Here is a 22,828-nt window from a genome sequence, read left to right on the forward strand (position 1 = left end):
ACCTGATCACCTTGTATCCCCCCAGTGCTTAGAACAGTGCTTTGCACATAGTAAGCGCTTAACAAATACCATCATCATCATCATCATTAAAAAAGACTAAAAACTATGCAAAGAGGACAGGAGAAAATTATTTTGAAAAAAAATATCTGATTACAGCAGAATCCTGGGTTTCACACTTGATGCCTCCATGAAATCTAAAGATAATGTGCGAGTCTATCAGACAAGAATTGGAGTAAAATTTGCAACTCAATTCCATTTCCCTTGTCACCCTTCTCAGCCATCAGGGCAGCTAGTAGGAAGGCGATGAAGCCGTTGAGCATACTGGGGACTTTCACAGTTAGAATTCAAATGCTATTCATCACCATTAATATTTTACAACTTAATCAACTTGGTCTTACTGTGGGGCTTCTGCCAGCTACATCATAGGTACTTACTGGATCCTGACAGCTAAGCACCTCCAGGATGCTGTTGAGTAATTCAACACAGTATTTCTTCTCTTGGATCTGGTGCTGCTGCTCATCTTTCTGTTCCAGGACTTCCTTCAGTTCTTTTGTAATGACTGGTAGCAGAATATCCCGGCACTCTGAAAGGAAAATAACTGTGATGGGTTTATAATAAAATCAACTCAACTTCATCATTTGCAAAGCAAGGAAAAGTTGGCAACATCAGCTGTAGTCACTCAACTTTCAGAATGGAGAGCTCTTCCACGGGATATATTTGGAAATATTATCTGTAAGATTCCCAGAAAAGTGACAAGACTAAGGAGTTTTTGGGGTGATTTGAGACTAGAGATAATAATAATAATGATCATTATTATGGTACTTGTCAAGTGCTTACTATGTGCCAAGCTCTGTTCTAAGCACTGGGTTAGAGACAAGGTCATCAGGTTGTCCCACGTGGAGCTCACAGTCTTAATGCCCATTTTACAGATGAGGTGACATGCAGAGAGGAGTTAAGTGACTTGTCCAAAGTGACACAGCTGACAAGTGGCAGAGCCGGGATTAGAATCCACAACCTCTGACTCCCAAACCCGTGCTCCTTCCACTAAGCCACGCTGCTTCTCCAGAGATCACACTTGTGCCTCATCCCTCCTTCTATTAAATGGGGTGAGGGGGGAGGGCTGTATCCCCCCTAAATCAAATACTTCAAACATCTCACAGAAGCTGCATTCGTATGGCCTAATAGTTCCTGGTGATTTTTTTATGGTATTTGTTAAATGCTTACCATATGTCAGGCACTATGCTAACTACTGGGGTAGATATAAGCTAATCAGGTTGGATGCAGTCCATGTCCCACATGGGGCTCAGTCTTAATCCCCGTTTTACAGATGAGGTAACTGAGGCAAAGAGAAGTGACTTGCCCAAGTCACACAGAAGACAAGTGGCAGAGTCGGGATTGAAACCCAGGTCCTTCTGATTCTACTCTATTCATTGTATGCTCTATCCACCAGACCAAGCTGTTTCTTTCATTCTCATTCTTGTCAGGAGTTTGAGCTGGGGCAGTCAGTCGGTTGATATTTATTCTAATAGTTGTATTTACCATTGAATTTGCATTATAATTGTGCTCATACTTATTCAATTACTCTGCATGAACAGTTAGCACTCCTGGAGAAGAGATAGTGATTATAACATGTCCAGGAAGAATCTCAGAACAGATTAGCAGTGCCTGGAAGATCTTAGACTAGCTCAGCTTGATCCCACACAAGGGAAGCATAATGGCTTAGTGGAAAAAGCACAGACTTGAGTGTCAGAGGATGTGTGTTCTAATCCCGGATCTGCCACTTGTCTGCTGTGTGACCTTGGGCAAGCCACTCAACTTCTCTGGGCCTGTTACCTCATCTGTAAAATGGGGATTAAAACTCTGAGCCCCATGTGGGACAACCTGATTATCTTTTATCTACCCCAGTGCTTAGAAAAGTGCTGGCACATAGTAAGCGCTTAACAAAGACTATAATTATTCCAGTGCTAAGAACAGTACTTGACACATAGTAAAGTGATTAATAAAATACCATCATTATTATTATTATCATCAATGGTATTTTAATGAGCGCTTAATGTGTGAAGAGCACTGTGCTGAGTCTTTGGAGTGTACACTACAACAGAGTTGGCAGACACATTCCCTGCCCACAAAGAGCTTTCATTCCTGTCTGGCAGGGGATAACAAATAAACATACTACTACTAATAATAATTTTAATATTTGGTAAGCGTTTACTCTGTGCCACTCACTGGATTAAGAGCCGCGGTAGATGCATGATAATCGAGTTGGATACAGCCATCCATTCAGTTGTATTTATTGAGGGCTTACTGTGCACAGAATACTGTTCTAAGTGCTTGGGAAAGTACGATATAACAAAAAGCAGACATTACCTGCCCACAACGAGCTTACATTCCTGAGTTATTAATTGTGGTGAAGGTTCATAAAAAGTCATCTACATTCTTGCCCAATCTTTGGCTCAGTGGAAAGAGTACTGGCTTGGGAGTCTGAGGTCATGAGTTTGAATCCCAGCTCCACCACTTGTCAGCTGTGTGACCTTGGGCAAGTCATTTAACTTCTCTGTGCCTCAGTTACCTCATCTGTAAAATGGGGATTAAGACTGTGAGCCCCCCTTTGGACAATCTGATCACCTTGTATCCCCCAGTGCTTTGCACATAGTAAGTGCTTAACAAACACCATCATTATTATTCTCACTCCCAACAGTAGGCATTGGTTGGGGCATGGGTGCATTCTCAGGCTATGGAAAAACATATTACTGGGTGTCCTAGTAACAGCAGCCCCTGCTCAGCCCCTTTTTGACTGGCACACCATTATTGAGTGAGGCACTCACAACCACTGCACTGAACTCTACCCTCTTCACTTTGGTTTGTGGTCAAAGATCAGAGTATCTCTTCATACCCTCTCAGCAGCAGGCCTTGCTGTGCCCTCTAATCTTTACAATCAACTGAAATCCATAAAGAAAATCCATGGGATTTTTGTGTTTTCCTTTTTTCCTAGTCTTTCTCTCACAGTATCATCACCTCCCTTCTGCCTTTTCCCCTTTCTTCCAGTCTTTAATCTACCAGATTAGACATACTTTGGGGAATAGATTAACCCAGTCTAATATTGTCATTAGCTTGAAAAACAATGTTGAGGGTGTGGGGGCCACACAGGACTCCTCCTCAGGCTGGACCTAACCTTCAGGCCATGTGTTAGAAACTACCAATTACAAGCATTGCAAACTGGGTCCCCAGCAGGAGAGCAGTTTTATCAATTTGGAAATCATTTGTTCTGCAGATTAGGGAAGCCAGAGTCCTGACAAGGCAAAGCCTTACAGTGCAGAAAGTCTACAAGCTTGCTTCTTAGGGAGTCATTAATAATAGGATCTGTTTTTCAGAAAGTAATTTGCCTTCCCCTTTCACTGCAATTTACATGAACCTTATGGCTCCTCTGGCTATGAACTTTTTTATTCTTAATAATTAGAGTTGTAAAATAACTTTAATTTATGTGACTTTGGAAAGCAACATTATAAAATTGCTTCTTGATTGTCAAACACAGAACAGTTTCAAAAAAGTACAAACTGCATAGTCTTTTATAAATCTTAGTAGGCACAGCTAATGACCATCAGAGATCTGTAAATCCTGCTTCAATTCTCTGCCCCGAGGCATTTAGTGCCAGACAAAAGACTGTAGAGATCTGCAGTCAGACGTCAAGACCAAATTACATTTCAGAATAACCACTTAAGGGCCAACTGAGATATGTTTGCTCTTCATAATTTAATCGGAAAGAATTATATTTTCTAAAGTGACTGCGGAGAGAAAAATGTAAGCTTTGTTTATCTCTCTCAGAGATGAGGGTTCCCTCAATCCGCCAGCAGCAGGTGACTGCATTTATGGCCTGCTTAGGGCGGCAGTACCCATGTGACATGCTTTTAAAATAATTGGTTGATTTTACATTGTAAAGTTGCCTCACTTTGTAAAAGAGCAGCTCCTCCCTTCCCTCCCATTCCCTGCCCCTGCCAAGGCTGTATGCTGATGGCTGATTCTTCATCTGCCTTGGTACATACCTGGAATATCACTATGGAATCAACAAATCAATTGTATTTATTGAAGGTTTACTCTATGTGGAGTACTGTACTAGGCATTTGGGAAAGTACAGAAGTTGGCAGACACATTCCCTTGCCCACAGTGAGTTTACAGATCAATAGGCCAGCTTTTTCAATTAATCAGTGGCATTTGAGTACTGACTGTGTACAGAGCACTGTACTAGGTGCGCAGATGAGTATAATACTATAAAGCTGGTAGACACCATCCCTGCCCTTACAGAGTTTGCAGTCTAGATGAGATGCTTCTCCTTCTCCATCATCACACTGCCTTCCTGCCAGGGCACCCACCACCTATAAAAATGGCATCCCAGAGTGACTTGGGTAAACCAGGTTTTTGAAGAGGAAATAACATGGAGTAACCCCAAAAGCCAGGCCAAAATGTAGCAGGAGGCTCACCAGAAGCAGAGAACACCTAGCAATAACCTAGGTTTTAACCTTAGAAGGTTTTCCAATGGATAACCCCCAGTAGTTCCCTACACCACTCACTGCAGGAGTGAGGCAGCGTTGCCTAATGGATAGAGTTTGGGCCTGGGACTCTGAAGGACCTAATCCCAGCTCCACACTTTTCTGCTGTATGACCCTGGGCAAGTCACTTAAGTTCTCTGTGCCTCAGTTCTCTCAACTGTAAAATGGGGACTAAGGCTGTTAACCCCATGTGGGACACAGACTGTGTCCAACTTGATCAGCTTGTATCTACCCCAGTACTTTGTACAGGGTCTGGCACATAGTAAAAGCTTAACTAATACCATTTTTTAAAAGTCTGTTAAAACAAATCTGTTATAAAGCTGAAATAAGGGTATAAATTTAGAAAAAAGTGTACAAGCCTTTTGTCTCAATTCAAAATGTCAAATTGAGAAGTCTGCTTGTATGTTTGGGCACCCTGCCGATATCCATTCAACACTCCCTTTCTACCCAATGGCAAAGGATTGCAACAAACATCACGACTTCCATGCCGACAGACTACATTGTACATTGGTCAATTTTTCCAGTTTAAGCATCAAGCAGTCATCCCAGGTCTCGAATCCTCTGCAGACTGAGGTGAGAAATTCATTTAGCCCAAGGACAGCTTTCCAGAGTGAGAGTTGGGAAGAGGTTTGAATGGAAGGGGTGGCTTCACTTTTTTTTAAATGACATTTATTAAGCGCTTACTATGTGCAAAGCACTGTTCCAAGCACTGGGGAGGTTACAAGTGATCAGATTGTCTCATGGGGGGCTCATGGTCTTAATCCCCATTTTACAGATGAGGTAACTGAGGCCCGGAGAAGTTAAGTAACTTGCTCAAAGTCACACAGTTGACAAGCGGCGGAGCCAGGATTTGAACCCATGACTTCTGACTCCAAAGCCCATGCTCTTTCCACTGAGCCACTCTGCTTCACTTCCTCCTGGCACTTTCCCAACTAACTTTGAGACTGCCAACAATTCATTCGGAAACCTCCTCAGGCCCCTCTGCCCCCAGGATCACTGTTCTCCAGGCTTCAAGGACAGGAATGACGACTGCATTTGCAGCTGGAACAGAGCTGGTGGGAGTTGCCAGAAGCAAAAGCAGGCTGATTCTGAGGCGGTCTGGCTAATCCTCTTGGTTCTAGTAGTCTGACTATCCAAGAGCTGGGGTGGGAGCCCAGAAGGTGAAATACCAAGGACGTCCACTTTGGAACAGTTGAGGGAAGCCACGTGTCTAGCGCTAAGCAAAGTGACTTAGAAATATTTGGAAAACGTGCTTCTAGCATGAAGAGTAGCACAGAATCAGGGAGAGCTTTGTGTTTTTTACCTGGATTTGATTTTTAAGCCCTTCTGTCTTTGCACTGATGCAATCTTGTTACCTCTCCTAAGCTGGTTCAACTCTAACTGCTATTTAAGATTTTTATTTAGTTCTTGAACGGCATATGAAAGGGAGAACCTGGATGTCTGCACTGGAAACCACAACTATAGCAGGAACCACCTTATCTTGGGAAGGTTTAGGATTCAGGAATGTCACTCCAAACACAACATTGGCCCAGAACAGAGTAGGAATGTATACAGAAATCCCAATCTTTTGGGGGATAACAACTAAATTATGGGGTGGTTGGGGAGATTAAGCACTCAATCATCTTGCCCCCTCCTACCTCACCTCACCTCACTGCTCTCCTACTACAACCCAGCCCGCACACTTCACTCCTCTAATGCAACCTACTCACTCTACCTTGACCTTGTCTATCTAGCCACCAACCTCTTGCCCAGATCCTGGCTCTGTCCTGGGACACCCTCCCTCTTCATATCCGACAGGCAATTATCTTCCCCACTTCAAAGTCTTATTGAAGGCACATCTCTTCCAAGAGGTCTTCCCTGACTAATCCCTCTTTTCTTTTTCTTCCACTCCCTTCCGTGTTGCCCTGACTTGCTCCCTAAATTCATCACCCTTCCCTGAGCCCCACACCCCTTATGTACATATCTGAAATTTATTTACATTAATGTCTGTCTCCCCCTCTAGACAGCTCACTGTGGGCAAGGAATGTTTCTGTTGTACTCTCCCAAATGCTTAATACACTGCTAAGCACTTAATAAATACAACTGATTGATTGTTAATCCAACTACCACTGGGGGCTCTAGATGGGATGCATTTTTGTAAGAAGGAGAAAGCCTGGAGACCTTGTGATTACAATAAACTTTGATGGTGTGGGTGAGGGAAATTCCCAGCTGCAGCAGGTGAAAACTTAGCACAGCAGGTGTGAGCTCATTGTGGTGGGGGCTAGTCAAAACGAAGATCACCAGGTTACCATCCAAACCGCCCCAAGTGCTGGCAAGGAGAGGTACCTCTCTCTCTGAAGTCACCCCAGATCCCACAGGCTGGAATAAACTGAATGGTGGATTAGGCCTGGCCCTTATTTTCCCCACTTCTACAGCTTGATGCTGTGGTGGCACCAAACTCCATAGCATGATGGCCTCCAGGAACCGATTTTCTGCTTTGTCAACTGGAACATCTTTGGACAGGGAGACTATGTAGCAAGCGTCAGTGACAGCAACCTACATCTCTGTGTTGCAAATGAAGCCTCTGAATTACTAATCCTAGAGCTGCAAAGGGATTTTGAGAGAAAACCCAATCCGTTCCCTACCATCAGGCCAGAATGACCTTAAGGTATTTCAAGCAAATGAAAAATCTGCCTTGCTTCTGCAGGGGATTCTGAACTCTTCCTGTAACCCCATTTCGGGCAACGTTTGTCAAGAAATTCTTCCTTCAACTAACCTAAATTCCTCGTGCTGCAATAGGAATCTCTTATTTAATGTTCAGATTAGTTGCGTTGTGAACATATAAACACACACATGTATCCCTGCAATGATACATGTACCAGTGGGTATGAAGTTCAGTTTTCACTTAAAATTTCACTCTAACTGCACCTTTTGGCCTGTTTTGCCACAACAGTTTAGCTTTGGTCTTTGAATCTGTGACAGCACACATTGCACTGGCAATAATAATAATAATAATAACAATGGCATTTGTTAAGTGCTTACTATGTGCCAAGCACTATTCTAAGCGCTGGAATAGATACAAGGTCATCATGTTGTCCCACATGGGCCTCACAGTTTTAATCCCCATTTTACAGATGAGGTAACAAGCACAGAGAAGTTAAATGACTTGCCAAGGTCACACAGCAGGCAAGTGGCAGAGTCAGGATTACAACCCATGTCCTCTGACTCCAAAGCCTGGGCTCTTTCCACTATGCCACGCTGCTTCCCGATCTCCTCCCATGCGCACAGTGCCATTCCCAGGCTAGGGTATCGCCAATTTCAAAATGGAGTTTAGCTCAGACCCATAGGGATGCTGAAGAATCACATCCTGTTGGTGGAGGGCAGAAGTGGAGTCGTTATCTTGGGTGCCAATTTTTCTCCACATCAAGCAAAAACTCTAGATGATGCCATGATAGGGAAGCAGTGTGGCCTAGTGGAAAGAGTACGGGCCTGGAGTCCAAAGGACTCAGAAGGGGCCCAGAACAGAGTTCAGAGTCCACCTATAGAAGCTGGAAGGCTGAAGAAGAACTGGAGAAAAGAATAGAAAAGAATCCATTAGAAAAATAAGAGGATAACCAGGACAGAACTGTGTCAGAAAACTAAGATTAAATACGTTTCCTAAAGAATGCAGTTGTTCATTGTGTTGAAGGATGTGACGAGATTGAGAAGACTTAGGACAGAACAGAATCTGTTAGATTTAGCCAGAAGGAGGTCTTCAGTGGTTTTGGAGAGGACCTGGTGCCTGAGAGAATGAGTCGTTCTCTATCCTTCCCTGCCCAGGACAACTCGGGTTTGACTGATCTGCTCTCAGTGCAACCTCTGCCTGCTCATGGTGGTACTGGACAATGTGCCCAGTGGGGGTTATGATACAGAATATAGGGAGTGAAGCCAGGGAAGGGGTGAATGCATCTTTGGTTTGCCCTGCAGCTCAAAGACAATTTGGGGAATAATAATAATAGTAATTGTGGTATTTGTAAAGTACTTCCTATGTGCCAGGCACTGTACTAAGTGCTGGAGTGGACACAAGCAAATCAGGTTGGACACAGTCCCTGCCCTGTGTGGGGCTCATAGTCTCAATCCCCATTTTACAGATGAGATAACCAAAGCACAGAGAAGTGAAGTGACTTCTCCAAGGTCACACAGCAGACAAGTGGTGGAGCTGGAATTAGAATCCATAACTTAATGATTCCCAGGCCTGTGCTCTAGCCACTGTGCCACAGGTCCCCAGACTGGGTCAGGTAGACCACTGGGAGGGGATGAGAAGCAAGAACTGCCTTCTTGGCTCCACCTCTAGCCCCTTCCTGGTTCCAAGGATCACGGTGAGATAGCTTTCTGCCCCTAAAGCTGTGGTGGCGAACTACTGGCATCTGGCCAAGATGCCCAGTCCATCACACCTAATCAACTGTCCAACTATGGGAGAAACTCCAAAGCAAACAAAGGCCTCAATCCAGGCAGAGAGAGGCCTGGGACTAGAATTCAAGAATGGCAGGGAGCCTAGTACCTGCTGCTGCTTTTCAGTTTGGTTTTCTGAAATAGCTACAAATTTCAAAGGTCGCTTGAGGCTCTAACAGCACACTACATCTCACCTCTGGTTAATTATAGATGCAACTCCCTATTGTCATATAGTCAAACTTCATTTTGCTGACCCATATTTTATGAAATTAAAAAAAGAAAACTCCATCATCTCAGAAATCAATAACTGCCCACCAATTTTATAGAACAGCTCAGACAAGGATGATTTTTTTCTTTTCAATGCTATTTTTTAAATGCCTGCTATATGACAGGCACTGTTCTAAGTGCTGGGGTAAATGCAAGCTAATTAGGTTGGCGACAGTCAATCCCTATTTAAAAGATGAGGTAACCAAGGCACAGAGAAGCTAAGTGGCTGTGAGCTCGCCGGGGGCAGGGAATATATCTGTCAACTCTGTTGTACTCTCCCAAGTGCTTACTACAGTGTTCTGCCCAGTGAGTGTTTAATAAATACAAGTGATTGATTTGTTCAAAGTCACATAGCAAACAAGTGGAAATGTCAGGATTAGAACCCAGGTCCTCTCACTTCCAGGCATGTGTGCTATCCACTAGGCAAAGCTGCTTCTCTTACCAAAGTCTTAAAGCAGCTTAAGTTTTAGAATGACTTTACCAGCCACTTTATACTTCAGTAAGCCTTTGTGCATCAACTTCTCGTTCCATCCCGAAAATGATCTTCATTATCATATACAGGCTCATCAGTCATCCACCCAAATCAACCCCATGTCAGGTAACACATCTCTATTTTATTAGACTGGAGTACAAAATATGTCTCCCTAGTTAAACAAAACATTTCTTTAAAATTCCAGAACTCAGACAATAAAAATTCTCTTTATGCCATCTCATTGATGAGCTACCAGATTCGACAGTAAACCCCAAATGTACCGTCCAAACTTTATTTCCCACTCATGCTTAAAGTCCAAACCCAAATAGGGCATGTACCATGAATCTTTTGCCCTTACCCCAAAGTAGAATTTTGTATTGGATTCATAAAGAAAATGTTTGAATCCAAATCAAACTAGGACCTTTACAATGAATCTTTTGTCCTTTCACCAAAACAGAATTTTGTATTTGATTAATAAAGAAAATGTTAGTTTCCAAAAAAAAAAAACAAGAAGCAATTTAACACACTGACAAAAAACCTTAGCTACCTGGAGCCTAGCACTATAAGTATATAATTATTTATGCAAAATCACTGGGCTACATTTTGAGTGCGTGTGTGTGTGTGTGTGTGTGTGTGTGTGTGTGTGTGTGTGTGAGAGAGAGAGAGAGAGAGACACACACACACACACACGTTGGGGGGAGGGAGAAAAAACAACAGTCTTCTAGTAGAGGGGTTTTTAAATACAACTTGGGTCCTTAAAATAATGTAGGCCACTTCATTCTCACACCTGATAATGAAATACCCATATCCTAAAAAATTCATCATAATTGTTATGTGCCTCCATCAAAGCTTGCTATTACTCCTTCAGATATCTACTAGAGACATAAAATGTACCCTTTAATGGATAGCCACGTTTTCTCTGGCACATTTTCAAAGAACATTTCCAATGCAAATGCTGACCAGCCTCCTAACAGCACTTTCTCTTGTTCTATACAATTCTACTCTCCAAAATCTTTTCTAATAAAACCAAGAACCAACTGTGTAAGTGGTTTATGGAGTCCCAACTTACTGGAAGATTCTTTAGAAGACTTTGAGAAAATGATTTCTAATGCAGTGTTTGTAGCTCATTCAGCTACAACGGCATTTTACCACCCACCCTCTATGACAGCCAGCAAACAGACGAAAAGCAGAGGGAAAAGCTTTAGACCTGAACTGAGACGCCTGTGTGCTGAATAAACACTGCAATCTTGAAAGGAATCTTCCCATCAGAACAATGCGCACCATTTCAAATCCCTATGAAAAGAAATGTTTCACGGTATCTCTATGGTTGAAAACAAGCTACTCCATAAAGCCCCTGATGCTGCCTGGGCCTAAGCCCATCAAGTCAGGAGCATCTTCTACGTACTCTAGTTGATATTCAACCGACCAGGAAACACTCCCCACCAACCCCCCCGGCCAGCTAGCATCCACATAGAGAATACACATCTGAAGCGATATGGCTTAGTGGATAGACCATGGGCCTGGGAGTTAGAAGGACCTGGGTTCTAATCCTGCTCCAAAATGTCTGCTGTATGACCTTGGAAAAATCATTTAGCTTCTCTGTGCCTCAGTTATCTCATTGGGAAAATGGGGATTGAGAGTGTGAGACACGGACTGTGCCCAACATGATTAACTTGTATTTACCCCAGTGCATAGAGTAATAATAATAATAATAAATAATAATAATAATGGTATTTGTTAAGTGCTTACTATGTGCAAAGCACTGTTCTAAGCACTGGGGGGATACAAGATGATCAGGGCATCCCATGTGGGGCTCACAGTCTTAATCCCCATTTTACAGATGAGGTAACAAGCACAGAGAAGTTAAGTGACTTGCCCAAAGTCACACAGCTGACAAGTGGTAGAGCTGGGATTAGAACCCATGACCTCTGACTCCCAAGCCCGGGTTCTTTCCACTGAGCCACGCTGCTTCTCTAAGTGCTTGGCACTTAATAAGTATCATAATTATTATTATTAACTCATTTTTCCAAGTCTTTTTAAGTGTTGAGCTTTCAGCAAACTTTCTGGACAGTCTAGCTGGAGCATGCTGTGCCCTCGGGGACTTTCAGCTACTTGCTGACACCATGTATCTGGCCAAGAGCCGAATCAGAGGTGCACACTCACTGAAAGTATGTGCTCCCTGCCAAGAAACCAGAGACTGGCAGACTCTCTGGGGGGAACAGACTCAGTGGCCCTCTTAGGAGAGGTAGCGATTAGTTGGTCATTTGAACCTATTAATGGCAGTTGGCAGAGTAGGGGAAATGGATTTGGGACTGAAGGCTAGAGGAACATGGAGAGGGATGTAGGAAAATTATGTTCCTTTAGGAACCATGGACTCATCTCTACTGTTTTCTGAAGAACTATGCTCAAAGACCTGGAACGAGAGCTGAGTAAGCGCTCAATATACACCACTGATTGATCCCCATGATGATCAACAAGTGTTTAATGAACATTCACCAAGGGCAGAGCACTGGGTTAGGCTTTCCTTTCCTGGGAAATGGTTGAAAAAGGTTTTCAGAAGCATCATGTCCTCTACAGACCCCAGAGTAAGCTGAAACCCTAAGAGCTGAGAGCAAAAAAAACCAAAATGCTCCTAACATAAACGACTTCTTTTTTTTTTCAGCACTAAGAATATGTCTATGCCCTCCCCACCACTCACACATATGTCTGCTCAATTTACTGTTTTGACCGTGAAGTAAATATTTTATGTTTTTCTGTTCTGTTCAGAATGTAAGCAACTTGAGGGCAGGGGACATGTCAGTTTGCTATTCTGTAGAGCATGGCCTAGTGGATAGAGCACATGCACAGGAGTCAGAAGGGCCTGAGTCCTAATCCTGGCTCCACCATTTGTCTGCTGGGTTAACTTGGGCAAGTCACTTCAATTCTTTGGGCCTCAGTTACCTCATCTGTAAAATGGGGATTATGATTGTGAACCCCGTATGAGAGAGGGACTGTGGCCAACTTTTAGCTTTCATCCACCCCAGTGCATAGTACAGTACCTGGAATATAATAAACACTTAAATACCATAATTATTGTTATTATTATTTTACAAAGGCCCTAGTACAGTGCACTGCACCAAGTGGGTGCTCAAAATGCTGCTACTTCTACTACTTTTCCCACATCAAAAGGACCTGCTTATCCCCTTGTCTTCTCCCTCCCGCGATGGGAGAGCAGTCTCTAATAAAACCAGAAAAATGTGAAACCTTAAATTCCCCTGAAAATGAGCAGCATTTCACTTATTTTTCTATCTCTTCCTCATTCTGCCTCCTCCTCTTTCCAGCCTGGGCTCAGTGCTCCAATTTTTTCTGAAGCCTAAGATTCCCTCCTTAGAGGCCCAGGAAAAAAGGTTGAGGCAAAAAAGCAAGGCCAGAAACAAATAATTCATACGGGAAGAAAGGGGAAACACCAAACTGGGAGCACATTCATTTTGAAAGTGTACACAGAATATCAGCTAAAAAAAATGAGGGGTCATAGTTTGTGAGGTTCTGTAGAAATTCATTTTGAATGCATCCTCCATCAGTGCTGTGCCTAAATTAGCTTTAATATTCAACATATTATGTTAATCTTTGATACTAAAAAAAAGTATCATCATTAACCTTTCAAGCCCTTAATTTAGCTATGCAGGCTTTTTATTAGAGGTAATAGAAGAAGCATTATTAATCGGTATTCAGGTCTCTGCAGTTCCACTCGTCATTTTTTAAAATGCTTTCCTGCAACAGGAACGCATTCTTCAAACGTGTTGGCCCTAACTGTCCACAAGTCACATGAAATTATCTCTGCCTTCCCGTTTTTCGGGTGAGTTAAAAATGAGTCTATATTTCCCTGCTGGAGTTGTGCATTCCATAAGCAGGTAACTCCAGTCGTAGTAACTCCAGTATATACGCTTCCTTCTGATGAGTTGTGGACTTCCTTCCCCAAGTACTTTCTCCCTAGCAGAGACAGCAACTGAATCCCTAGTTATCTAGGTTACAACAGTGAAAACAAACCCCTATACTGTAAGTTCCTTGTGGGCAGGGAACGTCTCTACCAATTCTGTTATAGTGTACTCTCCTAAGTGTTTAGTACAGTGTTTTGCACCCAGAAAGCACTCCGTAAATATGATTGATTGCAAATCAGCCTATAAGGACTCATGACAGAATGATAGTATGAATGGATTCCACCTGAAACCCATCATTACTCAATTCAGAGGGCCTGGCTCAGGCCAGAGAATCAATCAATTGTATTGAGTGCTTACTGTGTGCAGAGTGCTCTACTGTGCACTTGGGAGAGTATAATAGCAGAAAAGGCTACGTGGACTTTGATTGGCCATTGAGGTTCAACTCTAAGTGGGTGAGAGGCCCCATTGCGAGCAGCAAAATGGTTTAAAAGAGTAGAACCACTATCCTCTCTGCAGATTGACAATTGGCAGCCACTTTCCTGCCCTCCTAGGCTGGTCTCCAGAAAGCTTGAACCTGTGTCTTAGGGTAATTAGGTCTCCAGAGAGCTGCAGATGGACAAAATGCTGCTGGCCAGGAGAAACACTGGCTAAGATGATGATGATAATAATAATAATTTTAAGTGGTTATCACATGCCATGCACTATAATCAACAGTGGGGTAGATTCACGCTAATCAGGTCAGGCACAGTCTCTATTCCAAATAGGCTTCATACTCAAGTTAGCAAGTATAGAATCCCCATTTTACAGATAAGGAAGCTGAGGCACAGAGAAGTTAAATGACTTTCCCCATTGTCAGGAATCAGTCAAGTGGCAGACCCAGGATTAGAACCCAGGCAGGTGCTGTTTCTGCTAGTCCCCGTTCTTTCCACCAAACCGTGCTACACTGGTGATTCGGACACATGACAGGCAGCTTTTCCAAACATCATGCACAACAGTAACTGTCTGGAGTCCTGATGGTGGTAGAGAGAGAGATCCTCTAGGCCATGGTGCTTTAGGCAATTGCCCAGATCAGCTTGTGGACAGGCCAGTTCTTCTAGCCCCCTTTCTTGGCAGACATGCACACTATGATCCTCTCCTATCCTAATCACAAACCTGAATTCAGGAGGGGGCCTGGATATGTTTCTAGGGATCTGTGATGATCAAGATGGGCTTACTCTGTGCTAAACCCTGCTGTAAATATTGGGATCATCAGATCAGATGCAGTCCCTGACCCAGATGAAGTTCACAATCTACGAGGGAGAAAAGGTATTTCATCATCACCAAAATAATAATAATAGTGTTAATTGCTTACTGTATGCTGAGCATTGTAGTAAGTGCTGGGGTACATACAAGATAATCAAGCTGGACATAACCCCTGTCCCACAGTGGGCTCACACCCTAATGGGGAGGAAGAACAGGTATTTAAATTCCCATTTCACAGGTGAGGCACTTGAGGCATATGAGATGTTAAGTGACACGTTCAAGGTCACACAGCAGGAAAGTGGCAGAGCCAGGATTAGAGCCCACAGCCACTCGCTCCCAGGTTCATATTCTTTCTACTAGGCTACACTGCTTCCCCATTTTACAGATGAAAGAAAGAACATCTGGAGAGGTTAAATGGACCGTGTCAGCCAATGCTGACATCAAGGCAAGGTGATCCACGTAACTATTTTGAGCCTTGGTCTAATCGGACATGTGCAGAAGGCCCTGTTCAACCATCTTATTCTGTTTCAACAACTGATATGCAAAGCATCATTCTGGTTCTTCTCCCCTCTACACAGAATTTAGGTGCCAGGCCAGGTGTATACATATCTCATACCCTGAAGCACGTTTTGTTGTTTTGTTGTTTTTTTTTTTAAATGGAATTTGTTTAGGGCTCACTATGTGCAAGGCACTGGTCTAAATCACTGGAGTAGGTACACAGTAATCAGGTTGGACACAGTCTATGTCTCTCCGGCGGCTCACAGCTTAACCCATTTTACAGATGAGGTTACTGAGGCACAGAGAAGTGAAGTGACTTGCCCAAGGTCACACAGCAGACAAGTGGCAGAGGAGGGATTAGAACCCAGGTTCTTCTGATTCCTAGGCCCGTGCTCTATCCACTAGGCCTATGCCCTGGGCAAATCAATAATGTATTCACAGAATATTTACCTAAGAATTATTTTCAAGTATTGTTTGGGGTTTCCATTACCAGGCCATAGAGCCATTTTTTTTCCAGCAATGCCCAACAAAAATTAGAAAGTGAATGGTGCAGTGAGAAGGCCAAAAATTCAACAGACTTGGTTGCATAGTCATTGGTTAGAAGCATTTTCTTTGTAGCATAGTATTTTAAAAATAATTTTAAACCAAAAATACTGATTTGGGGAAACAGCTTAGAACAAAAAGTCTGCCTGTCTTTGAAATTAGAAGTCATTAACCCAATGAATACTTATCATCTGATTATTTTAAGGCATAACTCTAGGCTGATGACTCTATAGCCATATGTTTTGAAGACATTCTGATTCCAATAAACAGAGAGAAGTTTCCAGAAGCCAACATGCTGTGTCTTAAGAACAACCTGACATATAATTGACCTAAAACTCTGCCAGTGCAATTAGAGGGCAATCAGAATAATCACAAACACTCTAGCAGAACCACTGAGTTATCTTTAAAGGAGGCCAATGAACCTGATTAAGTGCAGTTTTTTGGAATGATAATGCAAAGTCCAGAGGGGAAAGGAGTTTAGACTTACAGAAATCAAAGTTCTACTTTACCCACTGCAAATCCCTCACTAAGCAAGGATCCAAATAGACACTTTTCAGGGTTAATAATTGCACGTGCCCTAGAGGCAGCAGGAAATGATCAATCTTTCAGCTTTTTGATGCCACCTCCATTTCAGAACCCCAAACTCTCCAATCTGATGCTCTGTTTACACTGTGCTATCAGTCAATCCCCTACAGGTTGTTTACCTAAGAGAAAAGCTCCGGGAACATTTTCATGTCTCTCTTTATTAAAACCAGCATAGACTGCCTCTATAAAGACATGGCAGAGAGGGATCAGACCAACAAGAATAATATGTGTTTAGATTTAACGATGTTATTTAACACGTTGTTGTTAAAGATAGGGTTAATTTGTAATCCTTATTGTTAGTCTATTTAATAATATTGTGCCTAAGCACTGGAATAGATACAAAATAATCAGATGATAGTTCCTGTCCCACATAAAGCTCAGAGTCATTTTACAGGTGAGGAAAATGAGGCACAGAGCAGTTGTTACATAGTAATAACAACAATAATAATAATAATAGCAATTGTGGTATTAAATGCTTACTATGTGCCAAGTGCTGTACTAAGTGCTGGGGTAGATGCAAGATAATCAGGTTCCACATGAGGTTGGCAGTTTAATAGGAGAGAGAACAAGTGTTGAAGACCCATTTTTCAGATTAGGAAACTGAGGTACAGAGAAGTTACTTGACTCGTCCAAGGTCACGTAGCAAGACCAGTGGCAGAGTCAAGATGAGAACCCAGACCCCCGACGCCCAGTGCTGTGTATTTTCCACTAGGCCACCTTAATTCATTTCCAACACAAATTCACATGAAAAGGGGGAAATAAGCAAATCCCTGTAGTAAGTATGGGTCACCTGCTAGGACAAGACAGACAGTTTCCTAAGTAACTTGCTTCAAACTCGCAAATTGCTGCAAAATGTTTGGAAATTCTGTGAACTCGAACTGCCATCCTGTTGCTGGGTTTAAATGCCCAACCTCAGGGGGAGCCTTAACACACATACTCACACCCTGCTGTCACCCTGGGACAATGTTCCTCTTTACATAGGCAATTCTACCTTACCATCCTGCTTTTGGCTTTCTGTGAAACATCTGAGGAGGGAGGAAGAGGTATTGACAACTTGGTTGGCCTTTTTTTCCCCCCACTTAGCTCCAAATGGCCCCAGATAAATCAAATCAGTTGCCCCTGATACTGTACCTGTGACCTTTCTGTCCACTGGAAAACAGGGTAGTAGAGTAGGCAACTTTAAACTGCTTGGTGGAAAGTGTCATGCTGTTCTCAAATATCTGTAATTGGGGCATAGGAAATACTCTCCCATGAACTCAGGATTACATTATGAATCAAATTTTCGCTGCTTTTTCAGAGAAGACACTCATGCCTGGGGAGGATATATAAACCCAGACCTCCTGCCCCCTAATTTAGCTCTTTGATCCCTACTTGCCTTGAAGATCGCCACATGCTTATGAGTCACTAGAGCGGCCACATTGGGCAACCTTAACAAATCTAGATTTTGCACTTCTTGGTTGTTCAGGCTGAGCTGTTAATATCATGTTGTTGGTTAGAACAGATTGTACTGACCCTTCCAAAGCACTTAGTACAGTGTTCTATACACAGTAAGTACTACTGACAGGTAGATTTAAGGAGCTTCTCTGTATGATGGCACTAAGTCACGCTTCCTTAAAAACAGTTGATCTGGCCGAAGTCCATTATGGTCTATATAAATTATTTTGGAAATACATTTTTTATGGTATTTGTTAAGTGTTTATTATGTTCCAGGAACTGTACTAAGCTATGGGGAAGATGTAAGCTAATTAGTTGGAAACAGTACATTGTCCCACATGTGATTCATAGTATTAATCCCCATTTTACAGATCATGTAACTGACAGAGAAGTTAAAAGACTTGTCCAAGGTCTCACAGCAAACAAGTGGTAGAGCCAGGTTGAGAACCCAGGGGCAGGGACTGTGTCCAGTTATGTTGTATCCACCCCAGGGCTTAGAACAGTGCCTGTCACATAGTAATGGGACCAAGAGAAGCTGCTTTGCTGAGTCTTTGGGAGCTTTTGGAGTAGAGAATGGAACCAGTTTAAATCATCAGTATTTTAAATGTAAATAGCCCTTTTATTACCAGCACTTTCAAGTCAATGTACTTTATATTGTCTGTGGATCAGGAGAAGAGTTGCCAACCCCTACACCACTTGGGACTTCCACCAGCCACTTGTCCAGTTGGGCTGCAGGGAGAAAACAGTAGTCTTTCTGACATCAGAGAGAGACTGTCCAGCCTGATGCCATCTGGCCTCCCATCAGTCCTTTCTCCAGCCAGCCATGGAGAAGTATCTTCAAATATTTGCTCTCCAATGGCTTTTTCCCCACTGCTTTCAATTGTTCGTACATCTCCCCTGTCCTAAAACAACCCTCCCTTGACTCCAGTTCCTTCCAGCTCTCACCCCATCTTCCTCCTACCATTCCTCAATCCCTACCTTCAAATCAATCATATTTATTGAGCACTTACTGTATGCAGAGCACTGTACTAAGCGCTTGGGAAGTACAAGTTGGCAACATATAGAGACGGTCCCTACCCAACAGCGGACTCACAGTCTAGAAGGGGGAGACAGAGAACAAAACATGTTAACAAAATAAAATAAATAGAATAGATATGTACAAGTAAAATAGAGTAATAAATACGTACAAACATATATACATATATACAGGTGATGTGGGAAAGGGAAGGAGGTAAGGCGGGGGAGATGGAGAGGGAGAGGAGGGGAAAAGGAAGGAGGGGACTCAGTCTGGGAAGGCCTCCTGGAGGAGGTGAGCGCTCAGTAGGGCCTCGAAGGGAGGAAGAGAGCTAGCTTGGCGGATGTGGGAAGGGAGGGCATTCCAGGCCAGGGGGATAACGTGGGCCGGGGTTCGACGGTGGGACAGGTGAGAACAAGGCATGGTGAGGAGATTAGAGGCAGAGGAGCGGAGAGTGTGGGGTGGGTTGTAGAAGGAGAGAAGAGAGGTGAGGTAGGAGGGGGCGAGGTGATGGTCCTTCAAAGACTTATTGAAGGCACCTCTCCTCCACTAGGCCTTCCCCAACTAAGTCCTCATTTTCTCTTCTCCCACTCCCTTCTGCATTGCCCTTGCGAGTGGATTTGCTCCCTTTATTCACCTCTCTCAGGCCCACAGTACTTACGTACATACCTATAATTTATTTACATTAATGTCAGTCTACCCCCTCGATTGTAGGCAGAGTGGGCAGGGAACATGTCTATCAACTAACTCTGTTATATTGTATTCAACCAAGCACTTTATACAGTGCTCCACATACAATAGGAGCTCAATAAATACAACTGATTGATCGATTAAGCAGAAGTAGCAACTTGGAAACTTTCTCAACTTTTAGAAGCTGTAGCCATGACTGTAGGACTCTGAATGGACCTCCCTGACACTCCGCTCCTCTAGCCACAGTGCATGATAGCCTTATTGTATTCATCTTTGTACCTGTCTTTTATGTTGCTTTGGGGGTTTTGTTTTGACTGCCATCAAAATTCCTTAGCCCCCTGGGGACCAGGTTCCATGTCAAATTCTCATTTGTGCATATTTTTTTCCCAATGGCTAGTACAGTGCTCTGGGAATAGTAGGGACTCAGTAAATACTATTCAATGAAAGAATGATTATTCTAGCTCCTGGAGGTATGAGGGCACAAATATGATTATCCCCTCATTCCAGATAGAGTAGTAGTAATTGCAGTGCGTATTCAGTGCTAAGCACTGCTCAAAGCACGTGGAGCGGTAGAAACTAAATTTTCCAGTAGTGGAAGGGCAGACCTGAGAAGAGGACCCAGTGCACCTGGTTGAAATCTTTTCCCTAGACTATGCAAACTGCAGCCTCAGAACTCTGCTGATCAAGCTTCGGGTGAACCTCAAGACATTCTGAGGTTTCAACTGCCAGAAGTGCCCGATAGCTTAAAAGTGAACTGTGAGTTTACTGCTAGCTGAAGGGGAGTGGTTGGCAATGATGGCAGCAAAGCACAGGAAGGGAGTCTATCTGCTGCCACCTCAACTTCTATTTACATAACCAAGTTCAGGATTCTATAGACCAACAGCAATCTGGACCTCCTTCCTGCTCTTTATTTCACCTTGACTTGGAGGAGACTTCCACTCCAACAATCTAACCAAATTAAAACACAGTTTTGCTCTAAGCCTACAACTTTCTGAAAACCTGAATGGCGGTAATTCAAACGTTTGTCTGTGATCACAATTTTATGGACTAAACACTTGCTTTTACCCAATTTTACATAAAACGCCTTAATCATATGCCTTGTCAGCTTTATGAAGAATAATTCCCACAGAGGAAACCAGGCTCATGAAAAATGTACAGTAGGTTTCCAAAGAAGTGGCTTGATTTTGCTGTTCCCATGTTTTAATGAGGTGAATAAGAGTCGCTGAAAGAGAGTGCATTTGAAATGTTATTAAAGGTATGATCTGGGGGTTTTCTCAATTAAAATGCCTCAAAATGTCACTGAAATATCAAAAAAATATAAAGTAACTTGTTAAAGGCAGATTTTTATTGCTCATTCTCCTACATTTCCAGCATGCACTTAGAAAAAAAAAATCACAACACTCTAACCCTCTCTAGGATTTGGCTGGGTTCTAACCCAATTACTAACTTCTGATTCAATGTCACCAGGTTTATTTCCAAAGCTGAGTTCTGAGATCAGGCATTTCAGGAGAGAAGCATCTGATCTGAGAAACTGCTCATCTTTAGACCTCCTGGGCTCAGAAGGAAATGTATGGGCACAGAAAACGGCTGCCTCCAAAATGGGAATCAGGGCATTTAACGGTCTTTTTGTGGTAGCAAAGCAGATGATTGATGTTTTGAATGCTTTGGGCTAGAAATTAAAGGTGCAACACTTTCTGGAAGAAATAAAATTGGCCTTATAGAAGCCATCTTTTAGAACATCGCTTTTCTAGTCTCAGTCTTCCCAGAGATTCACTCCAGAACCTCAGGCAACTGGGCTTCAGTTCCTTTACTACAAAATGGATGCAACATTCCCCCTTCCACAGCACAACAGTTTGATCCCACCTCTGACCTTCATCCACACCATCCCTCCAGTCTGGAACTCCCTCTCCTCCATCTTCTCAAATCCATTAGACCACGGATCTCACCATTTTCCAAGACCTCCTAAAATTACCCTTCCTCCAGGCAGTCTTCCCTAATTAACCCAGAGTCTTCAAGTCACATTAACCCAATATTCAATTATTCATTCAGTTATTTCAACCTAAGATATTTGTTACATCCTTGTTCTCTGTCCTGTTTCCAAATTTTTGAATAATTTTTGTGGGTCTTTCCATTTTAAGATCCTTTATGGCAAGGAGAATGTATCAAGTGCATAATAAAGTGCTCTACATTTAGGAGGTGTTCAACAGATACCATTGAATGAAAAAATGCAAACTCTCACATGGAATTCCTTATAAGTGAAAGGCATTACTGTCATCATTGAGTCACAGATTTACTAAATGAGATATATGAATTTATTACGAGATAATCCACACAATCTGCTAGAGCTCCAGTTCTGGAATGAAATTACCCTTAAATATCAATCAGTGGTATTTACTGAGTGCTTAATGTGTGTAGAGCACTATACTAAGTGATTGCGAGAGTACAATGCAACAGAATGCCCATGAGAAGCTTACTGTCTGGAGGGAGAGACAGACATTAATGCAAATAAATAATTTATAACATATCATTTATAGATATGCACATAAATGCTTTAGAGTTATCCTGAAAAGATGGCTACTGTACAAATAGATCCCACAAGAGACTTGATCCAAGAGAGGCAAGTATCTGTGACTCCCTTGCTTTTTCCCTTCTCTCCTAAGACTCCTTCCAGGATTAAGGTGTAATATGGCCCAAGACTGAATGAATCATGAACCCTATTCCTCAAGGGTTGAGCAGAGCCGTGTCTAGAAATGCTCTTGAGTAAAAGAGCTCTGGCCACTGATAAATATAGAAAGCAAGGTGTGTTGGGGTAAACCAGATACTCCAAGAAGTTGGTGCAGAAGCAGTTGGTCCAGTGATATTTCTTTGGTAATCAGCAGGGGGAATGGAGTGAACTTTTGGCAAATTGCCTGGAATACTGAAAAAAAAAAAACTGTTCCCCCAGAAGTCAGGAGGCGTTCTCAGGAAGAAAGGTTGGGAGGCACAGGGAGTGGGTTCTGGGACTTGTACTTTTTTGGAGAAAATGTTTTTGCCCTAAATCCCACCCATGAAACCAATCAAATGATATCACTTTCATTCATTCATTCAATTGTATCTATTGAGCACTTACTGTATGCAGAGCACTGGACTAAGTACTTCGGAGAGCACATTATAAAAACAAGCAGAAACATTCCCTGCTCAAAATGAGCTTACAGTCCAGAGGGGGAGACAA

At 42.8% G+C, this 22,828-nt stretch overlaps 1 protein-coding gene across 1 annotated transcript in view; it reads right to left on the reverse strand.

Annotated features, from left to right (window-relative positions):
* LOC119949834 (dedicator of cytokinesis protein 2-like) overlaps positions 1–22,828 on the reverse strand; it is a 381,064-nt gene that overhangs the window by 228,142 nt on the left and 130,094 nt on the right. Inside the window, exon 38 of the mRNA XM_038771675.1 lies at positions 435–583. Coding sequence (XP_038627603.1) covers positions 435–583 — 149 coding nt within the window. The remainder of the gene's footprint in view (positions 1–434; positions 584–22,828) is intronic.

This window comes from Tachyglossus aculeatus, chromosome X1 (assembly GCF_015852505.1).
Source record: "Tachyglossus aculeatus isolate mTacAcu1 chromosome X1, mTacAcu1.pri, whole genome shotgun sequence".
NCBI lineage: Eukaryota > Metazoa > Chordata > Mammalia > Monotremata > Tachyglossidae > Tachyglossus > Tachyglossus aculeatus.